A 12141-nucleotide genomic window follows, 5' to 3' on the forward strand; every position below is an offset into this window, starting at 1 on the left:
TACTCTCTGATGTGGGAAAACTATCTTTTCTGAAGAGAGAAATCCCATATATTTGTGGCGAAGCCAATGCTTATTAAAATTAAACACGCTATTTGGCGGAAGTTAAATTCCTCGGTCATTATAACCATCCCTGTGGGCTGGTTATGTTAACCTGACAGATCCAAGACTAAACATTTGTAAGATTAATTTCTGTTCGCTCAATCATTAATACAGATCTACATTTGCTCTGAATAAGAGTTAAATGTTGTTAATTATTTCAGTATTGTGTAAAACTTTAGACAGTAGTTTTCATTGAGGAATGAAAGAGGTTGCATTTATAAGGCAATTGGGACCATTAATGCTGACAACATCTCAGGTATCCATTTCTGCCTGTAATTTTTTTGCATGAATTTTGCTTTATTAGTTAATGGTGCTTTATTGGTACTATTTTAACAAACTGTGTTACTGTAGAATGCAGGACTTCTTTGTATTTTTGGACAATTATTTAGCTCACAAATCTAGGAAAATTTGAACTTGGGAATGACAATCATCAAATCCTAGCCAAGTATGAAGCAGGTATGAATCTATGGGCGGTTTATGATGAATTTCTCAGACTGTGATAGACAGCATTCTAACTTTAGATCAGAGAACCTGAAGCCTTTACTTTTTACTCGCTGGCTTTAGTTTCGCATGATAGATATTTTTTTTAGATTAGATTACTTAGATTACTGGGATCCAAGTTGAAATGGTCAGTTTAGGTTTTTCTACGACTGTAAATCTGTTTTACAGACATTTGTTCTTCCTCTTGTTTGCCAAACACAACAATATAATGGCATGGTTTGTTCCAAGCAATTCATGAGTTTACAAAAATCACCTTTGTTTGACGTCATTGCAATTGTGACTGGCAGCTGTTCAGCTACCACGTACCCTCCCACTTCCTCCAACTTACACTAACAATATTATCCTTCCCAATTGAAGGTAAAGCAAAGATTCTGGCTTCTGAGTTTAAAAGAGAGACAAACATCCTGTCTGTTGTCAGTGCCAGTTTATACCAACCATGGTATATGTCCTTGCATTGAATGTTGTTCTTGGATGTTGTACACACTATAAAAATCCTGTGCTCCATCCCAGGAAAAAACTACTTTGTTTTCTTTCCAATATAAACGAATTGGACAGTGGAGATTTCTCACACACCTGAGTAATAGCAAAAAACAAACCACCCCAGACAAACACTTTTACATGTTTGTCATGATCTCACATGGTTGCTGTTGATACATGATTTGGTTGATATGTAAGGACTCCTGTGGTAATTCTTGAGTGCTAGATCCAAGTGACATAATTTGGTGTTGCCCTGAATTTGATGTTGTCTGCAGTACTTGCTGAACTAAGCATTTCAGCCTCCAACTAAACTTCAGCCTGCCAAACCCCCAAGGCTCCTTCCCTACAAATGTTGGATTCTAGCCAAAGCCAAAGGCTCTTGATGGTTGATGTCCTGTGACTTGTTGAAGTTCTCATTTATGGCTGAGTGTTGGCCATAGTTCAGTTATCAGCATTTCCCAATAATGGCTCAAGTTTTGAGTGTTCAACTCACTTCCTGAAACTTGAGAGCCAAGTCTAGGTTTTCTCAGTGTAATACTGAGGGAGTGCTGCATTGCTGGAAGTTCTGTCTTTCAGTTTGGAAGCCTATCCACTCAGGTGGTCATCAAAGGTGCCACAGCACCATTTCAAAGAAAGGCTTAGAGGTTGACCCTTTTTTTTGCTTTGTGTAATATTTTATGCTACAACCTGTCTCTAAAACAGAATATCTGATCATTATCATATCACTGTTTGTGAGAAATTGCTGTGTACAGAGAGACTATATTTCCCACATCTCAGCAGCGACCACATTTCACATGTAAATCTTTGGCTTTAAAGTACTTTGAGATATCTTGAGGTTGTAAAAAGCTGTATTCTTTCTTCATGTTGAGTTTACCAGGCATCACAAGTCCCCTAGTGTCCAAACTTGATACGACTTTCAGTCTTTAAAAGGAACAGCATATTTGGCCTTATTCATCCATATTCAAAGAGACCTTCAATTTCAAAGGCTTCACCTTTCAGTACCTTTTTAAAATTGGTCTAATGATTAATTTTTCCTTCAAACTATCTCCCGAAGCTGATGTAGCATAATTCATTTACCTTCTCTGTGCATCCAGAGGTTTCTTGAAAACTAATTTCTAAGGACATCAGATTCAAACTTGATTCACCAGAATTAATGATGTAAAGGTTAAATTGGATTTTTAAAAAAATTATAAGAATAAACTTAGAATTAACTTGGCAAGAGGTATAATGGGGAAAGTCTTTGTTTATTTCTGGTGACATCTGTCTTAAATACACATTTAAATAACAAAGAATGGTGTCTTCCTCACACTGAGATTGAAAGGGTTATTGGACACCAAACCATTTTGCCTTGCAAAGTGCATTAATGCTCAATGAAGCTCAATGAAATTCATTTTTACTTCACTTCCACATATCATTGTGATGTAAACAACAGGCAGATCTTCCTCATAAAACTTTGTGTTGTAGTGTTTTGAAGACTATTCTTATATGAAAGAAAACAGTAGACTTTTTTTAAACAGAAATGGGAATATTGCTCATTTCCGTTTGAGAAAAGTTGCCACATTTTGAAAAAAGACAGCAACAAAAACAGAATTGCTGGAAAAGCTCAACAGGTCTGTTCTGAAAAGGGTCACCTCGACCCAAAACGTTAACTCTGATTTTTCTCCACAGACACTGCCAGACCTGCTGAGCTTTCCCTGCAATTTCTGTCTGAGTTTCTGATTTACAAAGAAGACTGCCCTTGAATGATATGATGCAGCTGGCAGCCTTAACAACTTCAGCATGGGACCTCTGCTCCTATTCCTGGCCTTGAGAGCTACTGATCACTGTGATTACCCAGTGGCTCTTGCAGCCCCAGTGATGCCTGAACCCAGTAGTGGCTGCTACTGGGATGACAAGCAGTTCCACTAAGAAGATAACATGGATCCCAGACTCACGTATTTTTGAACTGAGTAGGATTGGGCATTCTAGGGAGAGAGTGGAAGGGCACAGACTTTGGAGGTTAAGATGGCAGACACATGACACCATCTTGGGTGAGCTATACCAATGTGCAAAGGACATCTTGGTTGATGAAAAAAAATGGTTTGTTCATTGTCACCTGCTTTCCCCTGCCAATCACATGGGAAATGTGATACTCAGATACAGTGGCTTGTGAATGAGCTCAGTTGCCCGTTGAAGTCGACTTTTTTAAAGGGTGAGAGAGCTATTGATTTCAGCACCTACTGACCACCATATTATGAGAAAGCAGTGTGTAGGTGTCAAATTTTATACATATGCAATACAGTAACAGTCCCAATTTTCACATGCAAAATGCAGTTCAGTTTAATGTAATTTTACACCAGTGGTAATGTAATTTTACACCAGTTACCACCAGGGGCGGCACAGTGGCTCAGCGGTTAGCACTGCTGCCTCACAGCGCCAGGGTCCAAGATTCAATTCCCACCTTGGGAAACTGTGTGGAGTTTGCACATTCTCCCAGTGTCTGTGCAGGTTTCTTCTGGGTGCTCCGGGTTCCCGCCACAATCCAAAGATATGCAGGTCAGGTAATAGTGTTAGGTGTAGGGGAATGGGTCTGGGTAGGTTGCTCTTCAGAGGGTTGGTGTGGACTTGTTGGGCTGAAGGGCCTGTTTCCATACTGTAGGGAATCTAATCTAAAACTCATTCATCTCTATTTATCTTTGGCTTGCCTCAGATATTGTCATCCTGAACTCTGAGATGTGGTTTTAAGCTCTGATAAAGCTGTCACTGATAGTGCATCCGTCCAGTTTTACAGGAAGTGCTGCATAGTCAGAGAGCTCCATATCGGATGTTGTGTCTTGGTTAACATTCCTCCCTCCAGGAAACATACGATCACATCTTCCATCTCATTTGCAGTCTGCTGCATGCATTGGTTAAAATACTCACATATAAACAGGGAGTCTATTTCAAAGGTAATCTATTATTGCTCAGTTCTTTGGAATGCTCTTAAGAATGAAGGAGACTAGTACCTGGCAGTCCCATGCAAAGTCAGCTGCTCCATGTAAAAGTATTGAACCTGATGCGGGTTTTGTATTCAGAAGGTTATTTTACCCGATACCACATTCAATTAGGTATTCAAAATATTTCTCCTCCTGGTTTGAAAGTTAATGCAAATTTATTTTTGATTGCAGAGATTATGAATGATGTCATCAAGAAGGTGAAGAAGAAGGGTGAATGGAAGGTAGGAATCTGTCCATTTCTCAATGATATTCTATGTTGATTTTTTTCTGACTCAAGGAGTTTAATGAGCAAAAGGGACAAAAAAAATTGCTCGTTAAATTTTCAATATCCTGTTGCAGGCTTTGCAAGGCAGAATATAAGGTACGTTGAACATCAATTGAAAGTGATAGTATCGATAAAGATAACTACATAGATAGAATAAGGGATCTCAAAATAGATCAAGCTGCCAACTCTAGCTAACATTCACACAACTGGAGTTTTGAAGAATTGGTAATATTCCATTCATGATCATTGCTCATTTCTGTAACAGTTTGCTGGAGGGACAGTTCCTTTGGACTGGAAGAATACTCATCTAGTTTTAATATTCATAAATGATGGGAAGGCGGAACCAGGAAACTCATAGCTGAATAGTTTCACCAGCATGAAGTACAATTCTAGAAGTGCTCGTAAGAAATGCTGTCTATAATCATCTAGACAGCAGAGGTCAGGGAGCTTCTGCAGGAGACGGAAGTGAATTTTGCCGCTTGTCTGGATGTTTCCCTGTTTGGAGTGAAAGCAAGGAGATGATCCCCATTGACATAGGCAGGACATGGGGATGGAAATTGCCAGCAACAGTAAGTAACGAGGCTGTTACTGTCCAGTTAAGGGTAGTGGATCATCAAGAGCTGCCAACCCAATCAGATGGCTATCAAAGCCTCGGCAATATCACCAAGAACAATGGCTGTTGCTGGTTCTGCAACACCTGGGAGATAATGCCTCATTGTGGTGCACCCTAGGATTCTCCTTGGGATTACATGGCACTGTGCATAGGGAGTACTCATGCAATTAGCTTGGATGGATGAAGGATCTTTCATTGTTGAAATTTGCACATAGGATCACATATCAGAAAATCAGGCATCCTTGTTTTCCTGCTCCTCGGATGCTGCCTGAACTGCTGTGCTTTTCCAGCACCACTCTACTCCTCCTATCAGAAAATCAGGGGCAGAGGTGCACATACCTTAGTTTTGAGCCTCCAATTTTAATTTTAATTAATATTATGCACTGGAGAGCAATAATTGACCAACTAAATAAAATATTAAACAATATCCAACACAGATAGATACAAGTCAGAGCAAACAATACAGAAATTGTACAGAGCACTGGGTAGACTACATCTGGAGTATTATGTCCACAGTTAGTAACAGAAGCTCAAGACAAATAAGGATGATCTCAGGTGTCTAATATCTGAAGACAGATTGGAGGATCTCAGGGATTTTGCCTTTTGGTCTTACTGAATAAAATTCAGTTAATTTGTTCCACCTATATTGCAGGAGTGAGACAAGTGGGATTTAGAAGTGAATTTGGCTCCTTCATAAATATAAAATATCGCAGCTGCTAAAAACTTGAAATAAAAGAGAAAATATTGGAGAAACTCAGCAGGTCTGGTGGCATCCGTGGAGAGAGAAACAGAGTTAATGTTTCCAGTTGAAAGACTCTTCTTGGAACTGATGTGGTCTGAAATTCCAAAGAAGTGTCTTTGAACTGGAAACGTTGACTCTTTCTCTCTGTGCAGATGCTATCTGACCTAAGTTTCTCCAGCAGATTGTGTTTTTATTTGGTTCTTAATTTCTTGGCCAAGAGTAAATCTACCTTGTTTTTGGATCAATTCCTGTACTGAATTCTGACTCAATTTAAAATCCTAGAGAAATTCAACAGAAAGGGAACACAACTTCCTTTATTTCTAAGTGGGAGCAAAAGCCGGTCATCCAACTTATTTATTCGTTTGATAATTTAATTTAGTAGGGAAATCAACAAATAATTTTGGAAAGGAATGATTTTGGAGAGTTACATTTTCCATCTGGATACAAGCAGATCTGTCAATGGTTTCCTGTATAAAATGTGGTGAGACAGAGGAGGCTTCAACATCAGGCTCTGAGCTGGACTACAAGTTGCAAAAGGGACATTGCCCAAAAAAAAACTTTAGTTCCATGGAATGTAAGAATTTACTCTAATTCCAGTAGATCTCAAAAATATATGCAAAATACACCAGTTTGAAACAATGTTTAACGAAGATGCTGAACTCTTTGTTTTGCAATTGGGTGGCAGAACTAAGCGTTATTCTGAGTGCCTTGCTAGTCTCCTGCAAGTCACTGAGAACAGGTCAGTTACCTGATTATTGCTACCCATTACACGGTCAAGGGAGATTTACTAAAGCATCATGTACCATGTTGTAATAAGAAATTCTGAATTCTCTTTTCCTTTGCCACATGTGAGACTGAGGTCTTCATTCACAAAGCACATTGATCTCTCATTGTTTGTTATCTGAAAATGACAGAAGCTAGTAAACTGAAAAGCAGAATGGTGACTAATAAGGACATCAGAATATTTCCCTTAAATACAGTATTGCTAGCCATGACATGGTTATATTTGGTGTTTTACTAGGTGCTGGTGGTGGATCAGCTCAGCATGCGAATGCTGTCGTCCTGTTGCAAGATGACTGATATTATGACAGAGGGTGTTACAAGTGAGTATTTCAGTTCCTGTTAATATCCTTAGCTTTGGAACCAGACTGATTTACTATGGTCTTTAATGAGAAAAGTTACAACTTCTGGATGTAGGTTTGCTCACTAAGCTGGAAGGATCATTTTCAGACATTTCGTCACCATACTAGATAACATCTTAGTGAGCCTCTGGACGGAGCCTTCGTCTGGAGGTTCACTGAAGATGTTACCTAGTAGGGTGACAAAAAGTCTGAAAATGAACCTTCCAGCTCAGCGAGCAAACCTACATCCAGAACCTCAACCAGAGCTACAAATCTTCTCAAAACTCGTTTACAACTTCTTTGCAAAGTTGCCCTTTCGCACTGTGTCTCCTACGAAATGGTTTTGACAATCCTTGCAACAGATGCATTCTGTCTATATTGAAAGTTTTCAACTGTCCTGTGAAATATAGAGTACATTTTTCTATTTCAATGCTTCACCAACTGAGCAATAAGCAAAGATGAGGAAGTAACAGTTCATTGTTGGGCTTTTAGTAGTTGTAGGGCAAGCAAGGGTCTTCAGGTGTCAGCTGTGACTTAGCAGTAGTGTGCTCTACTACATTAAATTCAGAAGATTGGGCACTCAAGTCCCAGTCCAGCAGCTTGGACAGAATCTCTAGACTAATACTTCTGTGAAAAAGCTGGGTGAGGAGGGAGATTTGCCACATTGTGAGAGGTGTTTGCTTCTGTATCAGACACCAAACCATTCATAGACTCCACAACACTATATTGAAAGAAAAGCTGGGATGTTCCTACAAATTATCTTTGACCAATATTTCTCCCTCCACCAATATCGCTTACAAAGGGGTATCTGGTGATTATCGCATGGCTATTGTGAGACCTTACTGTGTATAAATAGGTTACATTTCTTACATCAAGTCCCTTCAAGAGATCTCACTGGATATATATCACATAGAGATACCCTGAAGTTGTGAAAGGTACTATATAAATGCAAATTCTTTTTAAGAGGCCATTTAGTTGCTCAAATCTGTTCACCAAACAATTAGATCATGGCTGATCTTCAGAGCCCCGTATACCAGCCTGATATCCCCCAGTACATTTGGTTAAGAAAAATCTCTCAATCTCAGATTTAAAGGTAACAGTTGGCCTTGCATCATTTGTCATTTGTGGGAGTTCCAAACTTACACCACCTGATTATGTGCACTGTAAAAATCTTTGCTAATTTAATTCTTGAAAGATATGGTTTCAGTTGTTAAATATTCGCCCCTAGTCGTGGACTTCCTAATTTGTGGGAATAGTTTCTCTCAATCAATCCAATCTTTTTCTGTTAACACCTGAGAAATCTCAATCCCATAACTGTCTTAATTCAGGGAAACTCTATGCAATCTCACCTTGTAATTTAACCCTTAGAATTCACGTATTGTTCTGCTAAATGAATACTGGACATCTGCTTCAACACAACTGCCATTGTTAGTGACAAATGAATTGTCAAAACCCTTTAAGGAATCAGATTGATTGCAGTCTGCAACAACTTCGGTACCAGACACATAAAATAATGAAGCATAAAATCACTGACAGCAATTCTGGATTTTCACTTCTAACTACATGCACAGACTTCAGAGTTGCTGGCAGGTTTGCTGTCACAATATGTGGGTTCTTTCTTCTAGTGTGAATCTTGTTTTACCCAAATGGTATTTGGTTCATTCTGCTTGATCCTGCAGTCAGAGAATGCTGTTATAAGTGTTACAGACAGGACAGAGAGCTAAGTTGAATTTGCTTTATTCCCATCTCCTTCTGTCGAAAGCAGAGGCATTTTAATTCATTTTCTCTCTTCTGAAATAGGCCGTAGCATTTTCTCCCCAAACCTTCTGTTTGTAAAGGCCGATTTTAAAGTGACGCGCAAAAGTGTTTTTTTTGTTTAAATCAAAACTCATGTAATCAAACTGTGGGACATACAACCAAGCTAATGTAGAAGAGAAAAAGAATTTACAAGAAAGAACAACTTCCCACCTCAGGCGACTAACTGTGTGGAGTTTGCACGTTCTCCCCCTGTCTGCGTGGGTTTCCTCCGGGTGCTCCGGTTTCCTCCCACAGTCCAAAGATGTGCAGGTCTGGTGAATTGGCCATGCTAAATTGCCCGTAGTGTTAGGTAAGGGGTAATGTATGGGTGGGTTTCGCTTCGGCGGGTCGGTGTGGACTTGTTGGGCCGAAGGGCCTGTTTCCACACTGTAATGTAATCTAACTTTAAAAGAATATTTAAGAAGATGAAAGAATTAATTCAAATGCATTTTCGAGCTTGTAAAGTTTGTGTTCAGTGAATATGCTTTCTTGTGGGACTCCAGTTCTATTTGCCTAGCTAAAGCTGTTAATTTAGCTGTTAACCTGGAGTCTGACTTTTCTGAAGATGCTCTTGTCATCTCAACTCACTTGAATGGGAAGAAATTAAACAGAATGGATGTTATCAGCTAATTATAGATTGATTGGCAAATTGATTATTACCAGACTTAGGCAAAGGGGTTCAGAAATTGCAATTAATATTTTCAGACACATGAGGAGTTTTAGCCATGTGATAGGTTTCTGGTGAAATCACCTTAATTAGCAGGCTGTTTCAACTTCTATGTCCCTGGACAAACTATTGTTCATTGTATAATCTAAATAAGCCTTCATAAACACGTTGAGTTTTGATAGCTCTCGTAGTTTACTGGATCCTGCTGGAGTGACACATCATCTATTGTTCTTTTGAGCTGGTAGACTGCAAGGTCACATAATGTAACGGTGTGAGATTCTAGGAGCATGATGTCTAAGCTGTGTCCTGGTAATTGCTCATTGGAACTTTCCAAATATTGCAGTCAATTGAATCATACAACCAATGGCCATATTTTAGTCCGTAGTCCATTTTGAAATCAAGCAAGTAAAGCTTTGAAAACAATTTATCATCTCTTCCAGGGCTTGGAAAACAGACACAAGCTGCATTAATACACCATGCTAAATTTAATTCTGTTGAATTGTGAGTTTTTGATGAGTTAAGTGGTACAGGTTGTATGTTAGAATGTATTGGTGAAAAATTGCAATGTAACAGGAAATATATTCCAATTCCACATACTGAACAGAACAGGAATCAGTGTGTGTGAAAGTTTGTCAAGGACCATTGTTCTACTCTAAGGTTACGTTTCCAAGGGTTGTGTTGCAAGTATACTTGAATCCAGCTTTGATATTTTGTGACCCACAACTATGCAAGGGGAACCAAACCCCTTTTAAATATATCAAGGAGATAGCCTAGACCCGAACTTTCAGATATGTGTTCCAGATATAATTCGATCGGTTACACTAATTAACTTTGAGCAATACATACTATAGTTAAAATTCAAATGAATGAAAGAAGGATTGCTATAACTTTAACTCTATTAGAAAACTTAACAGGAAAATGGATTATTTAACTACTAACCTGCAACTGTTCCAATTGCTTCAAAGGCAAATTCACATGCAGTGTTTCTCCATTCCAGGAGAAAACTTGCAGAGCGAGAGAGAACTCTGGCTTTTTACTGTGGCTGAGGGAGATGTGTAACAACTTCCACAGCCAGCCTCAAAACCCCAGCAACTCAAAAACTAAACTCAAACCCCGGTTCTGTGGGAGCCTGACTCCACCCATTCATGCTGCTTCTATTGTTCTAACTTCTAAAAAAAAAACAGTGTCTCACAAGCTGTTTACTTTGCTGGTTTGAAAGTGACAACACCTCTGTCTCAAAACCTCTCTTCGTAAAAAAAGGATAAAATACATTTCCCAAATCATAGTATCGTCACAACATAATGAAGTTGTGCAGGTTGAACACTTAAGATTGCACTAAAGCCAGCATTTAAGGACAAATGCAGATTTCTATTTGTCTGGCTATGCTAGAGTGAAGATCTTCATTTGTTGATATGTTTACATTGTGCATGGAGCTCCGCCATTATGAGATGGCTAAATCTTGTGTTTTCGAAAGACATAGACAGAGGTGATGAGAAAAATCTATGCCTTCTGTTTCTATCTCAGTTCTATTTGAAGGCCATGAATTATTTGGTGGATTGTTAAAAATTGCAACTTTATTTGGCTTCTTCTTTTGAGACTTTTGGATCACATGTTTAAGGTTTCACCCCTCTTTTCTGAGGTCATGTCACCTCCCCCATCAGTTTTAGCAAAATAGCCTGAAAGGTGATGCTCAGAGTTATGCCCATTCTGATCTTTACCAACCATAATGAAGCACAGTAACCTATCAGTCATTTCTCCCTGTTGGGACATTCTTGACATGGCAATATAATAATCTCACCTGTTATAAATGTATTATACTGGGTCGGTCAGTGAAATCAACTGTGCTGTGAGGCTAACAAGTGAACGAACATACAGTCTCAGCCTGATTCAGTAGAAGGTTTATATGCAGCAAACAGCTGAGCTGGATGGAAACAGTTTAAAAGACTAAGGAACAACACACATTTGGAATACAAATTTTAGCAAACAAATAATTGAAATTTCAATGTAATAAAGGATAGGCATCTCCTATTTAATCAAATTTATTTTCCAAAAGTTACAACTCTTTCCATTTCTGATGCAGTCATAGAATCATTGAATAGTTACAGCTCAGAAAGAGGCTATTTGGCCCATAATTTCTGTGCTGACTCTCTGCAAAGGCAATTTACTTAATACCAACCTGTATCCTTTTCCCTGTAGCCCTGCAATTTTTTTTTCTTTTTTAGATAATGACATTTTAAGGGGAAATTCATCACAATTAAATCTGCCTCCACCCACACTCCCAGGTGGATTATTCCAGATCCTAACTATTGACGGTATTGAAAAGGTATTCTTCAAGTCACCAATTTCTTTCCATCTGTCCCCATGTTCCTCAATCCTCTGCCAAGAGTAACAGCCTTCGCTTACATATGCTATTCAGTCTCCTTGTGATGTTGAATATTTCTATCAAATCTCCTCTCAAACTTCTCATCTTCAAGGGGAACAGTCCCAACTTCTTTACTCTCTCAATGTAATGAAGTCCCTCAACATTAGAGCAATTGTTGTGAATCTATTTGCCCTAAATTGTGCTGCCCAGAACTGGAGACTTTACTCCAATTGAGCCCAGATTAGTACTCTATATTTGACAACATAATTTATTTTGTAGGCCTGGAATCCAATCTGGTGTAGGAGAATAAAAAGAACACCTTTCAGTTGTAGGACATTTCAACTGAAAATTAAATTAAATCTGAAATTAACTTTCTGTCATACAATACTCTTACCTGGACAAGGTTTGGAGAAGGGGTGTGGATGTGGGTATGGTACATGTGGTGGGATGAGTGGGTGGATTCAGAATGTTGGCCAAAATGTCTTTACTGTCTGAGGTAACCATTGTTCACTTGAATGTCTT

At 38.8% G+C, this 12141-nt stretch overlaps 1 protein-coding gene across 2 annotated transcripts in view; it reads left to right on the forward strand.

Annotated features, from left to right (window-relative positions):
• The window catches only part of LOC122564785 (syntaxin-binding protein 1), a 110339-nt gene that overhangs the window by 57364 nt on the left and 40834 nt on the right, over positions 1-12141 (forward strand). For both annotated transcript variants that reach the window (XM_043720004.1, XM_043720005.1), the window contains exons 2-3: positions 4224-4273; positions 6694-6775. In XM_043720004.1, coding sequence (XP_043575939.1) covers positions 4224-4273; positions 6694-6775 — 132 coding nt within the window. The remainder of the gene's footprint in view (positions 1-4223; positions 4274-6693; positions 6776-12141) is intronic.

The sequence above is a fragment of the Chiloscyllium plagiosum genome, chromosome 30 (assembly GCF_004010195.1).
Source record: "Chiloscyllium plagiosum isolate BGI_BamShark_2017 chromosome 30, ASM401019v2, whole genome shotgun sequence".
Lineage (NCBI taxonomy): Eukaryota > Metazoa > Chordata > Chondrichthyes > Orectolobiformes > Hemiscylliidae > Chiloscyllium > Chiloscyllium plagiosum.